Consider the following 20183-nt stretch of genomic DNA (forward strand, 5'->3'; position numbering starts at 1 on the left):
CCCCCCCCCCCCCCCCCCCACTATTTTGTTTACAGTCCTATCTACTTCCTTAGTTGTACGATTCGCGACAACACTAGTCCCAGCACAGTTCAGGTGAAGTCTGTCCCAATGGTACAGCCCTCACTTTCCCCATTACTGGTGCCAATGTCCCACAAACTGGAACCCATTTCTCACAGGCCAGTCTTTGAGCCACACATTCATCTCTATAATCTTATTTATCCTGTACCAATTTGCATGTAGCTCAGGTAAAAATCCAGAAATCATTCCGCGATGTTCCACTCCTCTCAGGCGGAGATCTCGCGGGCATGAATTACTACAAGTATTTAAAAGCGTGGACTGGGCTGTGGAGGGGTAGCGGGAGGCGACAAACACATTGAAAATCGTTTGAAAACTGTCGGGCATGCTGGGGGGTGGCTGCCTGGGCCGGGGGCAGTAACAGGTAATGACTTGGTGCCACGCCCATGGACTTGGGATGCTCCCCTCGGGATCGGGGTAGGCTGGCTCAGACCACCATTGCTGCAGTCTGTTTTTTAAACACATCCCTTTGGTGCTGTTCACTGTTTCCTAGCTGCTCACACTGCTGCCTGTGTCCTTTAAATGCTCAGGAGGCCGCCGGTTATCTGGGAGCCCACCCAGGCCGACCCTCTGAACACCCTCACCGCCCAGCTGTATCATCAAGGGTCAGGCTCAGTCAGGAGCCCACCAGGCGTTGCCACTCTTCAGAAGTGCTGCCCACTGCAGAAGAAGCTGGGGATCAGCCGAGCACCCGCTGGGCTGGGAATTGCTCAGAATTCATGCCAGCAGAGTGCTGGTCCATTAACAAGTCCTGAATTGCTCCACAAACAGCGCTCCCAACGGGATCACAAACCGCATGCAACTCAGTCCTAGCGTCAACACTTAGGGTGGGATTCTACAACCCCCCCCCCCCCCCCCCCCGCCGGGCTGGAGCATCCCCGGGGGGCGGGGTGAAGGGCGGGGTGAATCCCACCCTGCCGCTCCGACGCCGGCTTCTGTATTCTCCGGGCCGCGATAAAGCCTGCCGACGGGAATCGCCTCGCGGAATGGCGAGAATTGGCACAACATGATGGTCAGCGGGCCTGCTGCAAATCTCCGGGCCGGATGGGCCGAAGTCCCACCAACATGACCGCAGGTCACGGCGGCGTAAATCAAAGTAGGTTTTAAACGGCATCAACCAGTCGGGCTGGCAGACGCCGGCGAGCGAGGAGGTAGGGGTCGACATGGGGGTGCCATCACAGAAGAGACGGCTGGGGGGGGGGGGTTTGCGGATGCCGGTGGCGAATGCCCCCAGGGCCGGGGTGCGTGGCGGTGTTGGGGTCAGGGCCGGGAGGGGGTGGGGGGGATCGCGGGTGCCGGGTCGGGGATCGGGGAGTGTCGGGAGGGAATACCGGGGAGGTGAGTGCCGAGGTTGGGGGGGGGCTTTGCCTGGCTAGGTCGCAGCTGGCAACGGTGGCAACCATGCAGCCAATGGCACCTGGCTGCCGAGGGGGGTATATACATGTTGGCTACCTCCACCCCCTGCAGACCATCATGTTTGGGCATCATCCAGCGATGTTGGCCGCCGTGGCGGGAGCCGCCCTTCTGCATGTTGCCCTATGGGAGCTGGAGCAGGGACGTGCCAGGGAGGCGGCGGAGGCTGCCGCAGAGGGGCAGGTGGCAACCGCCCAGGCTGGAGGGCCGCCCGCCCAACAGGACGATGAGGAGGAGAAGGAGCAGGAGGAAGAGGAAGTGGTGGTGGTGTCATGGCGACGGAGGCACCCAATGAGGCCCCATGTGTACCAGCGCCGCACATCATATCAGGACCTCACGGATCGGGCTTGCAGGAGGAGACTTCGGATGAGCAGGGAAACTGTCGCCCATATCTACCAGCTGATGGCACACCTAGCACCGTGTGGGACTGGGGGTGGATACCCTCTCCCTGGGCACATCAAGGTGACGGTGGCCCTGAACATTTATGCCACGGTCATTCCAGTTGCCAAGTTGGGACCTGTCCGGCACCTCCCAGACAGCGGTACACCAGTGCATCCGTGCAGTGACGGACTCCCTGTATGACATCATAGACCGCTACATTCAGTTCCCTGTGGACCGCACCCACCAGGTTGCCCGGGCAGCGGGCTTCGCTGCAGTGGCCAGGATTCCCATGGTACAGGGGGTGATCAATGAGGTGCACGTCGCCTCGGCCACCAGCGGATAACAGGGCGGTGTTCATGAACAGGAAGGGGGCCTACTCCATGAACGTGCAGACATGAAGATCCTGCACATCTGCGCCCGGTACCCGGGCAGTGTACATGACTCATTCATATTGGCACAATCGTTCATCCCCGCCATGTTCGAGGGATACCCTCCCCCGGCTGAGGGGCTGGCCGACAAGGGTTACCCGTTGCGGTCGTGGCTGATGACGCCTATACGGAGGCCACGGACTGACGCGGAGAACCACTACAATGATGCCCATGCAGCGACCAGAGGTGTGGTTGAGAGGTGCTTTGGGCTGCTGAAGATGCGCTTCAGGTGCCTGGACCGCTCTGGAGGGGCCCTCCAGTACCCGTCGGAGAGGGTCGGCCACATCGTTGTGGTCTGCTGCGTCCTGCACAACATAGCCCAGCAGAGGGGTGATGTGCTGGAGGCAGAGGAGGGAGGGGGAGGAGGAGAAGCACAACGAAGGGCAGGCCTCCCCAGGTGAGGAGGATTGGGGGGGGGGGGGGGGGGGGGGGGGGGGGCAATGTACGGGACAGACGGGCTGGACAGGGATGGGTGGCTGCCAACTGATACCGGCTGGGCCAGCGGGCACGGGAGGGGTTGATAGCCGCACGGTTCACAGACTGGGGGGGGGGGGGGGGATTCGCTGAGCATGGGCACGGACAGCACAATGCAGCACCACCCACCATCCTCACCCCACCCACCATCCCACCACCCACACCCGGCCCACCACCGCATCACCCTCATGCACACCACCCCTCCATTGCACATCCACCTGCGGCACAATGGGCCGGGCTCACACGCCCGCCAGTGGAAGCGGGTCTATTGCAGGCCATGGAGGATGATGATGACCCGCTCTGCGATGAGCTCCGGGCTCTACATCGTTAGACAATGTCTGACCCATGGCCACAGTAACACCCTCCACCTGGACCATCCCTGCATGCGGCCTGGACACTGCAGCTAATGGTCCCGTCGACTGCCTGGGGACGGGATGGCGAGGGTGACCCGGGCAGGGGGGGGGGGGGGGGGGGGGGGGGCCACACTCACCTGAACTCGACGTCCTAGCATCCCTCACACACACACTGGCGCTCACCTCACACCCCACCCCCGCACACATCGGACAGAGCACGGCGGCAGCTTCTGTAGGTATGAAAGTGATTTTAATGACAAACAGTTCAGACATGTGCCCGCGCTCATATGATTAATCTGCACCCTGCACCCGTGCCAACTTACTCAGTGTCTAATTGTTTGGCCTTACGGGCCCTATGACTACGTCTGGATGGTTCCCCAGACGGTGCAGCCGAACTGGAGGCGGACTCCTGTGATTCCTGCCCTGTGACTTGGGTCCCCTTTGGCGGCCGTTTCCTGGGGCGGCCCGGCCTGGAAGGGCCAGGCTGCGGCTCGGGCGGCCAGGGTGGCGTGGTGCCAGCCTGTTCTGCCCTTTGCCCACCAGATGCACCTGGGAGGGAAGGGCGGGGGGGGAGGGGGGAAGTCCCAGATGTCGAGGTGTTCCGGGACCTCCCCTGCAGGGGGACCCGGAATGGGCCCCAGCACCTCCTCCTCCCTCGGAGTGCCCGATAGCCCCCGGGCCTCTCCATGGGTCAGAGATGCGAACGGATCCAGCACCCGAGGCACCTGGCGCAGCCAGTCCTGGAGACCTGCCCTGATATCAACAAGGGTCTGCAAGATTGCAGCCATGGAGCTCAGGGAGCTGGTCAACCCTGTCTGTGTCTGAGAGATGCCGGCCAGCACCTGGGCAATGGCACCGATGCCCTCAGCGATAGCCTGCTGAGACTGGGCCACGGCGTTGAGCGCCTCTGCGATCTGCAGCTGGCTCTGGCTCATGGCTTCCTCTCAGAGGGCAGCCATGTCCTGGGCCACGGAAAGCCCCAGGCCTTGTATACTGCTCCCCATGTCTGACACCGTTGGACCCATTGCCTCCACCACGGTCGCCACCCATGCGGTGTCGGCCTGGGTGGCACACATGACCAGCACCACTCCCTGCTCCTGGACGCGGGTGGACTCCTCCACATGTGTCTGCAGCTGCCGCAAGCCGGCCGTCACCCCCTTCGATCGCCCCTGGGTCCGTGACTGCATCGGGTCTGTGGGTGGGTGTGGCAACTCCAGGAACCCGAGACCCGTCTGGGCGGCAGCTAGTTGCTGGAGCTGGGCTTCACTCTGACCATCCGGCCCCTCCGCTGCTCCTATCTCCACCTGCTGTACCGCTCGTACCTCCACCTATGGTGCGCACCAGTGAGTGTACCAGAAGCCTCATCGCTAAAGTACCCAATCAAGGTGAGTGTCTCTGCGATGGTGGAGGGTGTAGGAGAAAGCAGTGGCCTTATGTCGAGGTCCTCTTCGGACCCAAGTCCGGGGTCCCCTGGGGTGGTGTTTCCTGTCCGTCCGTCCCCTGTCTTTGGGAGTCCTGGGTGGGTGTGCCCTGTGTGTCACTGTCCTGGGTGGGTGTGCCCTGTGTGTCACTGTCCTGGGTGGGTGTGCCCTGTGTGTCGCTGTCCTGGGTGGGTGTGCCCTGTGTGTCGCTGTCCTGGGTGCGTGTGTCCTGTGTGTGGGTGTCTTGGGTGGGTGTGTCCTCTGTTTCAGTGTCCTGGGTGCGTGTGTCCTGTGTCTCACTGTCCTGGGTACGTGTGTCCTGTGTGTGGGTGTCTTGGGTGGGTGTGTCCTCTGTTTCAGTGTCCTGGGTGCGTGTGTCCTGTGTGTCAGTGTCCTGGGTGGGTGTGTCCTGTGTGTCAGTGTCCTGGGTGGGTGTGTCCTGTGTGTCGGTGTCCTGGGTGGGTGTGTCCTGTGTGTGGGTGTCCTGGGTGGGTGTGTCCTGTGTGTCAGTGTCCTGGGTGGGTGTGTCCTGTGTGTGGGTGGTCCTGGGTGGGTGTGTCCTGTGTGTCGGTGTCCTGGGTGGGTGTGTCCTGTGTGTCGGTGTCCTGGGTGGGTGTGTCCTGTGTGTCGGTGTCCTGGGTGGGTGTGTCCTGTGTGTCGGTGTCCTGGGTGGGTGTGTCCTGTGTGTGGGTGGTCCTGGGTGGGTGTGTCCTGTGTGTGGGTGGTCCTGGGTGGGTGTGTCCTGTGTGTCGGTGTCCTGGGTCAACTGGGACGGGGGTCTGTTGGTGTGGCTGCCATCCCCGTCGCTGGGTGGGGCCCTCCGGCGTCGCCGCACTGGCACTTAATGGGGGCGGCGTACGCTTGATGGTCTGGTTCTATCCCTGGCTCGTGAGGGCCCTGGCACTGGGTGGGGGCTTCCTATGCCTGATGGCCCGGGTCGTTCCATGCCCTGTGGGCGCCCTGGCACGTCCCTGGGGACGGTCAGCATCCGCAGGGACAGGGGGATCGACATTTGGTCCTGCAATACACAATGCAGCAGCATGGTCAGACACGCAGTTGGGAATGGGGGAGGGGGACCATAAGACCATAAGACATAGGAGCGGAAGTAAGGCCATTCGGCCCATCGAGTCCACTCCACCATTCAATCATGGTTGATTTCAACTCCATTTACCCGCTCTCTCCCCATAGCCCTTAATTCCTCGAGAAATCAAGAATTGATCAATTTCTGTCTTAAAGACACTCAATGTCCCGGCCTCCACCGCCCTCTGTGGCAATGAATTCCACAGACCTACCACTCTCTGGCTGAAGAAATTTCTCCTCATCTCTGTTCTAAAGTGACTCCCTTTTATTCTAAGGCTGTGCCCCCACGTCCTAGTCTCCCCTGCTAATGGAAACAACTTCCCTACGTCCATCCTATCCAAGCCATTCATTATCTTGTAAGTTTCTATTAGATCTCCCCTCAACCTCCTAAACTCCAATGAATATAATCCCACGATCCTCAGACATTCATCGTATGTTAGGCCTACCATTCCTGGGATCATCCGTGTGAATCTCCGCTGGACCCGCTCCAGTGCCAGTATGTCCTTCCTGAGGTGTGGGGCCCAAAATTGCTCACAGTATTCTAAATGGGGCCTAACTAGTGCTTTATAAAGCCTCAGAAGTACATCCCTGCTTTTATATTCCAAGCCTCTTGAGATAAATGACAACATTACATTTGCTTTCTTAATTACGGACTCAACCTGCAAGTTTACCTTTAGAGAATCCTGGACTAGGACTCCCAAGTCCCTTTGCACTTTAGCATTATGAATTTTGTCACCGTTTAGAAAATAGTCCATGCCTCTATTCTTTTTTCCAAAGTGCAAGACCTCGCACTTGCCCACGTTGAATTTCATCAGCCACTTCTTGGACCATTCTCCTAAACTGTCTAAATCTTTCTGCAGCCTCCCCACCTCCTCAATACTACCTGCCCCTCCACCTATCTTTGTATCATCGGCAAACTTGGCCAGAATGCCCCCAGTCCCGTCATCTAGATCGTTAATATATAAAGAGAACAGCTGTGGCCCCAACACTGAACCCTGCGGGACACCACTTGTCACCAGTTGCCATTCCGAAAAAGAACCTTTTATCCCAACTCTCTGCCTTCTGTCTGACAGCCAATCGTCAATCCATGTTAGTACCTTGCCTCGAATACCATGGGCCCTTATTTTACTCAGCAGTCTCCCGTGAGGCACCTTGTCAAAGGCCTTTTGGAAGTCAAGATAGATAACATCCATTGGCTCTCCTTGGTCTAACCTATTTGTTATCTCTTCAAAGAACTCTAACAGGTTTGTCAGGCACGACCTCCCCTTACTAAGGGGGAATGGGGGAGGGGAAGGTAGGATGGGGGAAGGTGGGATGGGGAAGGGGCAATGGGGGAAGGGTATGAAGGGGATGGGGGAAGATGGGTTGGAGGAAGGGGAAGGGGCGATGGGCGGGAGGGAGAAGGGGGAAGGGGTGGGGGAAGGGGATGGGGGGATGGGGGAAGGGAGAGGGGGGATGGGGCGAAGTGGGAAGGGGAAGGGGGATGAGGAGATGGGGGAAGGGCAAAAGGGGAAGGGAGATGGGGTGGAGAAGAGGGGTTCAGGGGAAGGGGGAAGGGGATGGAGGGAGGGGCATGGGGAAGGGGGATGGTGGAAGGGGGGAAGGTGAAAGGGGGATCATGGGAGGGGCGGGGAGTCTCACTTGGTGCTGCGCTCCCGACCTGTGCATCCGCAACCTCCCGGGCCTCAGGTCCGCCTGCAAGGTCCAGGGCCCTCTCTTCATGAACGATGGACCTCCTCCAGTCCTGTCACACTGCCGGTTGTTATGAGCGCGTTTCTCCTGTGGGGGTGGGTGGGGGAGACAGAGATAAAGGTTAACAGTGTTAGGCAGATATTGCAGATCAGCGGTTGTGTGTATGTTGGCATAGGTTCACAGCCTTCCTGCCAATGTAGCCTACATGGTTGGGTGCAGCCATGTTGGTTTCGGCTGGGGCTGTGCCGTCCATCCTGGTGGGTGGGTGGTACTCACCCTGGCTGCCCTGACTAGGTCATTGACCTTCTTGTGGCAATGGTTGCCTGTCCTGGCTGTTACAGCCACGGAGCTCTGCTAGCTTCTGCCATCTCCCTCCACAGGCGCTGGCTGACGTTTGGTGCGACCCTGCGGGCGTGTCCGAGGTACAGGGTCTCCCTCCTCTGCTCCACTGCGTCCAGGATGCCTCGATGTCCCGCTCCTGGAACCTCGGCACTACACGGCGGACGATCATGTTCCAGCGTCTTTTGAGGAGCGACGTCGCGCATCTGTGACTCCGTTCCGGGTCACGCCATCGTACTTGGCATCACGCTGGTGCTGGCCCCTTCCAGGGCAGAGGATTTTGCTACTTCTGGTTGGCCCGATGCTGGAGTTCTTCATGCTGTTTTTGACACCGGCGTTGGGTCATTGCACCGATTTAGGAGAATCCTGCTGTTAGTCTCCCAAACTGAAAGTTTTGCCTGTGTCTATCCCCCTGACTACTGCCCCTTTCTCCCATTAGATGATTTATCCCACTATTGCTGATCAAAATGACAGCCCTCACTCTTGTCCATATCAGGTGCACAAACCGCAAACTTATAGCTCAATTACAAGGGCTGAAGATCCTCCACTCCTACCATCTAAATCCCCCTTACCTGCCTGACTCGCAACCACACCCCTGTCCACTGACCAAATCAGACAACGCAAACCTAAGGAGTGTGATTGCCTTCTGCAGCAAAGTGTCTGGGTAACATTCACCTTCCCTAATGCATTGCAATGTCTCCAGCTCAGCCTCCAGTACGTTAACTCTAAGCCGAAGTTCCTCCAGCCGCAGACAGCTGCTACAGATGTGGTTGCCATGGATGCAGTGGCTTCCAGAGACTCCCACATGCTGTAGCCGTGACACATCATCTGACCTTCCCTCTTTATTGTGTTAATTAAATTTATTTTTCTTAATTAATTTAGTTCCCCTCTTCATGAACTCCCTCACTCACCAAACTCCCGGCTTCACGTTGTGTGCACTCTGATTGTCTTCCGAAGAGAGATTGAGGGAATGGGCCTGTCTTCTCTAGAGTTTTGAAGGCTGAGGTGAACTCACTGAAATTTCTTACATGCTGTGACATGTGGAGAGGATGGATCCCCTGGCTGGTGACTCTAGAAGCAGAGGATACAGTTTCAGAATAAGGGGCAGGCCATTTAAGACTGAGATGAGGAGGGATTTCTTCACTCAGAGGGTGATGAATCTTTGGAATTCTCTATTCTAGAGGGTTGTGGAAGTCCTAGCATTGAGTGTGTTCAAGACAGAAATACTGATGACATCACGGGGTACGCCAACAGTGGGGGGAAAATGGCACTTTGTTTGGATAGCACAGAAAGCTCGATGGACCGAAGGGCCTATACCTGCTTCTATGTTCCTGAACATTCACTCCCTCCACCGCCAATGCACAGTAACGGCAGCGAGCACCATCTGCAAGATACACTGCAGAAACTCACCAGGGCTCCTTTGACAGCATCTTCCAAACCTATGACCTCTACCACCTCAAGGAATGAGGGCAGTGGATGCATGGGAACGCTACCACTTGCAATTTCCCTTCCAATCCACGCACCGCACTGACCGCCATTCCTTCAATGTTGCTGGGTCAAAACCTCCCTCCCTAACAGCACAGTGGGTGCACTTACACCACATGGACTGCAGCAACTCAAGACGACGGCTCACCGCCACCTTCTCAAGGATAATTAGGGATGGGCAACAAACGTTGACCAAGCCAGCGATGCTCACATCCTGTGAAAGGATATTTTATATCATTAATATGTAAACCGTTTAATGCAAATTGCTTGAAGCCCATCAGCTATGACAATCCGATGGAGGCAATTAGGAAACCCTGAGCAATGGCACCCACCGCCTTAACTGGGTCACGTGAGTCAGTATCATGGACCAAATGTCTGAGTAAATCATTACCCACATGGTCAAACTTTGCAATATGGAATGTAACACCTCCCATTTTATTTTGTTTTTAATTCATAGGGTGTTGGCATTAATGACAAGGCCAGCATTTGTTGTCCATCCCGAACTTTCCTTGAGTTGTAATATCATAGATAGATATCATAGAATTTACAGTGCAGAAGGAGGCCATTCGGCCCATCGAGTATGCACTAGCTCTTGGAAAGAGCACCCTACCCAAGGTCAACACCTCCACCTTATCCCCATAACCCAGTAACCCCACCCAACACTAAGGGCAATTTTGGACACTAAGGGCAACTTATCATGGCCAATCCACCTAACCTGCACATCTTTGGACTGTGGGAGGAAACCGGAGCACCCGGAGGAAACCCACGCACACACGGGGAGATGTGCAGACTCCACACAGACAGTGACCCAAGCCGGAATTGAACCTGGGATCCTGGAGCTGTGAAGAAATTGTGCTATCCAGGCTCAGGGAGAGTGATTTGCAATGAAATAAGCAGAGCAAGGAACAAAGCTCGAGCAACACAAGGCCGCAAATGGGAAAAAAAATTATAAATCTGCCTCATTTAAAAATTGAAACAAATTGATAACAGTAAATTAAAGGAAAAATACCAGATTAAAACTGATCAGTTTGAAAGCACAAGGAATTCAGGAAATGGCCAATGAATTAGGCAGAGAAAGTCCTGCAGTCGTGCTGAATGAATTTGTCAGATTGGGAAACAGGTTCCGCAGCTGCCATTGTGTTCCTGGCGCGTTTGTACAGAGAACTGCCAGCAGGCACGTGACCCCCATAAATAATCCTGGACTTTGGCACAGCCCAAGCACGTGAAGTGAAAAGCACGTTATCGCGCTGTGATAGGTGCCCGAATCCTTTTCAATCCAGGCCTGCCTCTTAAAGCCCTTCTATCTGATCACAGTACAAGCGGTTAAGGTGTGTGCTTTTAACATTGGAGTCAATTACAATAGATTGCATCAGGATATAGTAAATTGAAAGAGAATAAAGCTATCTCAAATGAAGTATGATTTCAGTCAACTGAAACGCTTTGCCCACATAAAGTTAATTACATTCTTTAAGTATGAACCTTGCGCTTTCAAACTGATCAGTTTTAATCTGCTATTTTTCCTTTAATTTACTGTTATCAATTTGTTTCAATTTTCAGTTTCAGCCACAGTTAATTTCCAGTCTCGGTTAATTTCTTTCTCAGTTCAAGAACTGTAGTCTTATTAAATAAATTCAATCCTTCTGTTCAATTTTTAAATGAGGCAGATTTATAATTTTTTTTCCCATTTGCGGCCTTGTGTTGCTCGAGCTTTGTTCGTTGCCCTGCTTATTTCATTGCAAATCACTCTTCCTGATTACAACTCAAGGACAGTTCGGGATGGACAACAAATGCTGGCCTTGTCATTAATGCCCACACCCTATGAATTAAAAATAAAATGGGAGGTGCTACATTCCATATTGCAAAGTTTGACCATGTGGGTAATGATTTCCTCATGCATTTGGTACATGATACCGACTCACATGACCCAGTTAAGGCGGTGGGTGCCATTGCTCAGGGTTTCCTAATTGCCTCCATGGGATCATAGAATCCCTACAGTGCAAAGAAGGAGGCCATTCATCCCATCAGGACTGCACCGACCCTCTTGCCATCCAAGCCCACTCTGCCACCCTATCCCCTTAACCTAACTTACACATCTTTGGATATCAAGGGGCAATTTATCATGGCCAATCTACCTAACCTGCACATCTTTGGACTGTTGGAGGAAACCGGAGCACCCGGAGGAAACCCACACAGACACGGGGAGAACGTGCAAAACTCCATACAGTCACCCAAGGCCGGAATTGAACCTGGGCCCCCAGCACAGTGAGGCAGCAGTGCGAACGACTGTGCCACCGTGCCATCCCCAGCTGCATTGAATGAGCTGCCTTGCATGAACAGATTTGAGTCTATTGCAAAACCTTTCAAGTAACCAGGTGTAAAAATAAAGAGAAGTCCTGGATCTTTTTCTTGGGCACAGTGTTAATAGCCAGCGAATGGTCCAACTTGCATCAAAGATTGTTGAGTATGCACTCTTGCGCTAAGCAGGGGAAGGAACTGGCTCAGACAGAACAATGGTGGCATAACCTTTACCCGGCTGAACAAAGAATATCTCTGTACAGTTACACAGTGAGTAATCTTTACTCAACTGAATAAGCAAAGCTCTGTGCAAGTTACAGGAGGGTAAACCTTGCATTGCTGAATAAACAGACATTCTGTATGGTGGCACATTGAGTAACATAGAAAATAGAAGCAGGAGGAGGCCATTCAGCCCTTCGAACCTGCTCCAGTATTCATTATGATCATGGCCAACTCAATAGCCTAATCCCGCTTTCCTCCCATATCCTTTGATCCCCTTCGCAATGCACAACAGGGAAATAAAAAGGTGCAAACACAAATCAACAAGGCCAATGGGATGTTTGCTTTTATCTCAAGGGGTCAGAATCTAAAATGGCTATGTTGATCTTGGAGGAGGTACAGTGCAGATTCACCAGGATTACATTGAGGTCTGGAGGGTTAAATGATGAAGACAAGTTTTAACAATATGGTTAGTATTCCACTTATAGAAGATTATCCCATTTCAATATTTAAAATGTTCAAAGGATTCGCTGTTTCCTCTTCTGGACAATTCAAGAATGAGCGAAAATAATCTTAAGATTTAAGCTATTAAGTGATTTCAGAGGAAAACCAGGAAAAACATTTTACACAATGAATGTTAGAACCCTGGAATTCACTGTCCAAAAAGGTTGTGAATTGTGCGACAATGGGAGTTTTTAAAACTGGGATATGTTTTTATTAGTTTGGGCATCAAGGAATTCTGGACTTAAGGTAGGTAAATAATATTGAGGAACTGATACGCCACACCCTAATGGTGGAACAGGTATGAGGGGCTGAATGGCCTATCCCTGTTTATGCGTTGTAATCTCTGACATTTCTGAATAAGATGGATTTTTCTGTAGTTCCACTCAAATAAGCCTTACCATGCTCAACAACCGGAAAGTCGATTGTTGCACACAAAGGGCACAATTTAATGGCCACGATGCGCCAGAAAAGCAGCTCACAACGTGGCCAATAAAAGACGGGAGATCCCACTCCCGGGATTTACCCGGCTCGCCATCGCCTCACGAGATCTAACGTGATCTCGCGAGACGTTGCGATGTGAATCTCGCCCATTTTGGGTGGAATCACTTTTAGCAAATCTGCGTATTGGGGAGGGTCTGTGTGTGTGTGTGTGGGGGGGGGGGAGGCGTTGGGTGTTGACCCTCCCATAGTGCATTGGGGCTTGGGAGGAGATTGGGTGACGCTTTGGGGATCGAGGAGATTTGGACGCCATTTTTAAACGGCATCCCGATCTCACTCCATTGAGGAGTTCTGGTGAGCGGAGCTCCTCAATGAACAAAATGGGGGCTATGTGCAGCTTCGGCTGCCAATCCCCATTGAGGCCTCTTATCAAACACGAGGTGCGTTTTATAGCCTTGTGCTGAGAAATACGCGGCTAAATTCGCTCACTATGGGACTTTGTTCTCATTTAGTTAAATCGTGTCCAGAGTGATCTATTCCCATCTCTCTGCAGGTAAGCAAGAAGTGCTTGAAGGGTAAACACCTGCAAAGAAGCTGGCTTGAAATAAATGACTATTTTCTCATCTCACAGGTATATCGGCATATTGGGCGAGATTCTCCACAAATGCGGAGAATCGTAAAGGCTGCAGTGGGACAGGCCGTGACCCACGGCAGCCTTCACGCCCACTTCCGGGGCCGATTCTCCCCCCCGGGCGGGGCTAGGAGCGCGGCCCCATGCGTCACTGCGGCGCGGCCTTGACGACAGTCGTCAAGGCCGCACGCCAAGCATCACGCCGGCTGACGCGGCCGATGACGTCAGCCGCGCATGCGCAGGTTGGACAACCCCAACCCGCGCATGCGCAGTTGCCTTCTTTTCCCTCAGCCGCCCCGCAAGACGTGGCGGCTTGATCTTGCGGGGCGGCGGAGGGATAAGAGTGCGTCCGTTACGGACGCACGGCCCGCGATCGGTGGGCACCGATCTTGGGCTTATGCCCCCCTTGGCACGGCCGTAGTACTGCCGTGCCAATCGGGCCCTCAGATGCCCCAAATGGGCATCTGGTGTCCGTTTCACGACAGCAGCAAGCAGGTGTGTTTGCTGCCGTGTTGAAACGGGCGTGAAGGCCCGGCCGCTCGGCCCATCGGCCTTGGAGAATCGCCGCTCGCCGTAAAAATCGGCGAGCGGCGATTCGTGGCGTGGGTCGGGCGTGGGGGGGGGGGGGGGTGAGAATAACGGGAGGGTGTGAAAAATGTCGGGAGGCCCTCCCGCTATTCTCCCACCTGGCGTGGGGGGCGGAGAATCGCGCCCGTAGAGTTTCCTATTGACAAAGATATCTAAATATGGATCTTATACTACGTGCATCACCCGGATCTCTCTCATTCCTTCCATAGTAGGTCAGTGGTGCTCTCTTAACCTGTTCCCCCCCCCCCCCTCACCCCACTATATTACAGTCAACATGTTCATTGTTTCATTGGAACCTTTCATTTTAACACAGCTAACAGGCAGCACGAACTCAAGAATTCCAAGAATTGTTCCTGCAAGTTATTAATCAACAAAACTCCTCATTGCTGTATGAATTTAGCAGAGTACAGACAGACCTGGGCATACAGTGTCAGGTTTCTCCTGTCACCTAAAACAGCTGAAGGTCACCTTCCCAATAGCACGCGCATAAGGTGAGCTGGTTTGTGGCGGTCTGTCATTTGATAGCAGGCCTATTTGCGAAGGAGTCAGTTTGCAACAGGTATCAATGATTAAGTAGTTTACTGTGCCTTGGGACATGACCGCTCACAATGGAGTTTGCAGGGAAAGCTATTGTGTCGGCTGCTTTCGTGGTCACCCTGACTTTAATATACAGGTACTATAAGCTGCGCGCTGTCAATGCCGCTCAAAGTCGAGTTCCGGAAAGTCCAGACGCTCGAGAGTCTGGAGAAAAGGACCACAAGGATACAGGGCAAGAAATCCTGCCTTTGTTGAGCTCGCAAACGGTGAACAGTGAGCAAAATATTCATAATGCAACGGGGCACATTGTTGCCGATCAGTTCTCCAACAAGCCGGACTCGAAAACGCAGTCAGTGGATAGGACAGCTGATGACGGTGACAAGGAAACAGAGACTCTCCGGACCCCAGATGAGCTAAACAACGGACGAGGGGTAGCCAAAACCAACCAGCAAAAGGCAAAGGTTAGACGACTCGGTGTCTCCAAGCCAGTGAGGAACCGCCTGGCCGTGAAAGGGCTGACAGAGCCGCAAGTTAAAGCTCCAACTCTAAACACCACGACAGCTTCAATTAATGGTGAGTGTGCTGTCAAAAGCATTCAAGCTGAGGAATGTGATAAACTGGATCTCAACAATAAAAGCTCTGAGTCAGCAGGCGTCTACAGAAAAAGCTGTGAAAACATTATAATAGTCGCAAAGCAGGATTGCTCGAACAATGTCAGTTCTCAAACATATTTTGAGCAAGAATTAGACGTTTGCAGCAATGGGGAGTCTCAGCTGGGTCAGAATAATTGTTCCTTTGATGTCCTGAGTGCTGCCGATGGCACAAAAAAAATATATTTGCCTGCAATTTTTACTGAGACCCAAGATCATCTCGTTTCACCTGCTTCGAACGCAATTAAATGTGCTCAGGATAAACTTGTGGAAAAGCAGCCAACTGAACTCACGGAAAATGAGATGCTCGAGGGTCTGATCAACTGGCAGAACACAGCAGGAAGTTCTGGAGAACATGAGAATATCACCAGTGCATGCAAGATATACCCGGAAATCAAAATTCCAAGATCTAATACTCCATCTGTTCAATCTACATATCAAGTCAAACATGAAAAGGCCAAAGCTGGCAATGAATCTGAAGGTGAGCTAAATGTTTTACAGTTCAGTGCGGAAGCGAATCTATCTGATCACAAGATCATTTCGACTTCAGAAATGGCATCTGAGGGGAAAGAAGATAGGGACAAAAGTGACACCTGTTCTATGACTCAAATTACAAAAGATCCAGCTTCTCCTGCTGTAGACAGCTTCAAAGTCCCAGCTTTCCAGTGCCAGGTGAGAGACCAGCGAAATACGTATTGTTGCTTGAGTTCAGGTCAGGGCACTAGAGTGCCCTCTCAGAGCATGACTGTCAAAACAAAAGTAGTCGAGTCCCCTGTACCCGACTCAAATCCTTCTGAACATCCAAAGACTTCTAATATTTCTTCTGAGGCACCATCTTGTCCAACCAAGTCTGCCATCCAAACTACAATAGACGAAAGAACAGTCCTCAGAAAAGACAGTATTTCAGCAATTGCGGAGACCCCAGCATTTTTAATTGGCTTCCACTCAGAGACCAGGGAGTTCTCAGAGAGAGGTCATTCGAGTCAACTGAACTCCAGAACTCCTTCTGTTGATGACCTTAGCTCCAGTTCTTTGGGCTCTCTGGTAGATTCATTATATTTGTCCCAACCAGACCTCAGCAAGGAAACACCAGTAGAAGTTGTTGCCAGAGCCAATTTTATTCAGATCCCTTTGAACAATCAATCGACTGTTGAAGTCATGAAGTGCCGGTTGGATTTGGGGAATTGTTATGAGATCCTATGTGTTGCGAAGAAACACAATTTAAAGGACCTGCAAGATGCTGCTTATCAAGTCATGAGTGATAATTACTTACAGGTTTTGAAGAACCCGAACATTTATGGTCAACTAAAAGCAGACGAGAGAGAGCTGATCCTAACGAGAAGGATGTATGGTAGAACATACTTCATGGTAGCTGATGTGGATGTTCAAGAGAATGTCTGGGCTAAGACCACAGTACAACCCAGCACAGAAGGTCAATCCACTGCTAGGCCACAGAAACCTTCTCAAACCAATCACAAGCTTTATTATTACAAGGAAGAGAATGATTCTTGGTATCCGTTGGTCAACATGACGTTTGAATCAATCTCCAAAGATTGTGCCCTGTGCACCATGTTTAATTACCTGTTCGTTGTGGCTGGTTGTCAGGGCATTGGCAAGGAAATCAAACTTTCCAATAAAGTATTCTGCTACAATCCAGTTACTAACATTTGGAGTGAAATAATGGCACTGAACCAGGCCAGACCCAACTGTAAGCTTGTCGCTTTGGATGGGTATCTCTATGCGATTGGAGGAGAGTGTCTCTCCACAGTAGAGAGGTATGATCCTAGAATAGACAGATGGACATTCACTGCACCTCTACCACAAGGAACCTTTACTATAACGCACAAAGCTACAGTGTGCAATGGGGAGATTTACCTGACCAGGGGTACCTTCTACCATCAGCTTCTCAAATACAATGCGAGGGAGGACACATGGAATGTTTGCGCCATGATGAGCAGGAAGGACAAGACCGCCGACATAGCGGCGGTCAAAAATTTTATCTACAGATTTGAGATTAACCAGCACTTTGGTATCAGTGTGTACCGGTATCACATAATCACCAAAGTTGGTGAAGAATGTGCCACCAAAAGGCTCTGTAACCTAGCACCATTTCAATGTGTTGTCATGGATGATACTATTTACTGCATAAATAAGCAGTTCCTGATGCAATTTGTAGCTCACGAAGTATCACCTTGTTTTAGAGCAGAAGATTGCACTGCCCTTCCCGGAGCAAAGGGAGTCCTCTTTCCCTTTGTACTCACACTGCCTGAAAGAGATTCATTACAGACTCGAGTGTAATGTTTAAGATGCCTGTTGAAAATCCTCACTTGATGGGAAAATAGTTTGTCCGTTTGAAAATAGTTTGGACAGATATTGTTTTATGTTGGTGTACTCATAACACTTTCTCTCCTCCTGTCCGAGGGATGTTTGCCTCCAGGTGACGTCTCTATCAGCCTGTCAGACGGAGCTATTCAAGCTGTGGATCTCTCCCCAATGCCTTTCAAAGTCCCTCAGTAAATCACTACTAGGAAGACTAATTTTAACAAAGTTAGCAAGGCACGTCCCCAACCTACTCCCACCACCCTGGGAGCTGGGCACAATTTTATGGAGAAATCTACATCAACAGTCAATGTTCACAACGCTGGGTGCCACTGATGTTTGAGAAGAGTAAGAGAGAATTGGTGATGAGGCCTACCCATATAGCTCAGTGAGTAAAAAAAGTGAGGAGCTAAACGATATGTTCAAGGAGGATTGACCCTCAGTAGAGTTGCCAGCTCCAATGGGACGAGCATGTGCATCACGGTGGAGAGCAATCATGAGCTGTAATGTCTTTCCCTGGTCAAACAGCCCTTGGTTGCCAACTGTCCAGGCTTATACAGCCATGTTGATGTGATATCAGAGGTGCCATATCCATGGCCACATATCTCAAAGAAAGCTCAATGTTTCCAGAAGATAGCAGAATATAGGTTGAAGGTGCAGGCTGCTTTATATAATGTCTACCATTGACTCCTCGGTGGGGAGAAGGAGAAACATGTGACAAAGATCATCTTGCCGCATAACAAACATGCTCCTTATGTCTAAGTACAAACTACTCCAAGGCTGAATGAAATAAGAGAGAAAGAGAGGGTGTGTGAAAGAGAGAGATATAGGGAAACATAGTTTAAATCATTTTAAAAAGTTTTGCAAAGTGCCCTTCAACGTTAATGTTAAGTATTGCTAATGGTTCTTCTCAGGGACTCATTATGTCAACATTTCATTTCCGGGCTTTATTACTCTGGGAATAGGTTGGGGGGGGAGAGGGTATTGCTGGTTAGCTCAGTTTGGCTAGACAGCTAGTGTGTGAGTAGATTAATGCAAACAGCACATGGTTTGATTTCTCCATTCCAGTCGAGGTAGATTGGGGCTCACCTCCTCCTCCCCCTGCCTGTGGTAAAAATTATGTCATTTTGCTGTGGTTCGGGGAATAATCACCATGACCGAGAACTGCAGAGAACTGGAAATGTGTTTTAAACAAGGTTTTGTAGGCTTCCACTAATATTTGGGAAGAATAAAAGAGAATTGATGATGCGGTCTATCGCTACTGGCTCAGTGGATGAAAGGAGCAGGTTGTTCAGTGATTCAAGCTAATGCTTCAGTGTCTGAATCCTACATACAATGCTTTAGTGTGTGGGGGGAATTTTAGACTGTGTACCCAGTGCTCAGCTTCTCCAACCAGAGTACAAACCTGGGAACAATGCCTTTCTTCCGTGCTTGGACTGCAATATTAAGAATCCGTGTTTCATGGTATGACCATGAAACACTCAACCTTCCTTCCATCAAAAGGGCAGAAATGGGGATGTTCGCTGATGATTGCTAAATGTTCAGCACCATTCATGACTCCTCAGAGACTGAAGCAGTCCATGTCCAAATGCAGCAAAGCATGGACAATAGCCAGGTTTGGGCTGACAAGTGGCAAGTAACATTCACACCACACAAGTGCCAGGGAATGAGCGGCATGGTAGCGCAGTGGTTAGCACAAATGCTTCACAGCTCCAGGGTCCCAGGTTCGATTCCCAGCTTGGGTCACTGTCTGTGTGGAGTCTGCATGTTCTCCCCGTGTTTGCATAGGTTTCCTCCGGGTGCTCCGGTTTCCTCCCACAATCCAACGGTGTACAGGTCAGGTGGATTGGCCATGCTAAATTGCCCTTAGTGTCAAAAAGGTTGGCTGGGTTACTGGGTTACGGGGATAGGGTGGAGGTGAGGGCTTGGGTAGACTGCTCTTTCCAAGGCCGGTGCAGACTTGATGGGCCAAATGGCCACCTTCTGCCCTGTAAGTTCTATGATTTGATCTTTCTACAACAAGGGAGAATCCAACCATCGCCCCTTTGAGATTCATTGGCGTTACCATCGCTGAATCCACTCTATCAACATCCTGGGGGTTATCTTTAGTAGATTTAGAATTTCCAGGCTCTTGGAAAGAGCACCCTACCCAAGCCCACACCTCCACCCCATCCCCAAACTCAGTAACCCCACCTAACACTAAGGGCAATTTTGGACACTAAGGGCAATTTAGCGTGGCCAATCCACCTAACCTGCATGTTTGGACTGTGCGAGGATACCGGAGTACCCGGAGGAAACCCACGCACACACAGGGAGAATGTACAGACTCCACACAGACAGTGACCCAAGCCGGGAATCGAACCTGGGACCCTGGAGCTGTGAAACAATTGTGCTAACCACTATGCTACCATGCTGCCCAAGTAGTAGTCAAGGAGGAATCCGGAAAGGCGAGTCAAAAGAATGGTTTAATGCCAAAAGTAAAGTATTTACAAGTAACAGTCCCAGTCCCAGTCCCAGTCGGGACGACTCTGCAACATGGCTCCTACTTGGGCAAGCCTTTAAGGGACTGAGTTAACTATCCCACTGTTGGGCCTCCACCCCTCAACTGGGGAGCTTATATTCCACAAAGCTCATGGAGATATTAATTGGGTCTTCCCCGTGGGTCTCGTGAGCATTATAACAATATAATTGACCAGAAACTGGACCAGCCATATAAGTACTTTGGGCGCAATTCTCCCAAAGGGAGACAAACAGCCGACTCCGGAGTGAAACCCGGGGGGGGGGGGGCTAGGAGCGGCGGTGCGTGAATTCCAAGCGCCCGGCCTTGACACATGCGGCAAAGCGGCGCGCCGGGAATGACG

At 51.8% G+C, this 20183-nt stretch overlaps 1 protein-coding gene across 1 annotated transcript; it reads left to right on the forward strand.

Annotated features, from left to right (window-relative positions):
* Nucleotides 1-14424: 14424 nt before the first annotated feature.
* klhdc7a (kelch domain containing 7A) lies at nt 14425-18568 on the forward strand. The gene has a single exon (XM_038774074.1). The coding sequence runs from the start codon at nt 14425-14427 to the stop codon at nt 17299-17301; it is 2877 nt and encodes a 958-aa protein (XP_038630002.1). The 3' UTR covers nt 17302-18568.
* The last annotated feature ends 1615 nt before the right edge of the window (nt 18569-20183 follow it).

The sequence above is a fragment of the Scyliorhinus canicula genome, chromosome 16 (assembly GCF_902713615.1).
Source record: "Scyliorhinus canicula chromosome 16, sScyCan1.1, whole genome shotgun sequence".
In the NCBI taxonomy this organism is placed as follows: Eukaryota; Metazoa; Chordata; class Chondrichthyes; order Carcharhiniformes; family Scyliorhinidae; genus Scyliorhinus; species Scyliorhinus canicula.

Excerpts from the sequence above, each read along its gene's own strand:
- klhdc7a (XM_038774074.1), top strand. The coding sequence starts at position 14,425 with ATGGAGTTTGCAGGGAAAGCTATTGTGTCGGCTGCTTTCGTGGTCACC.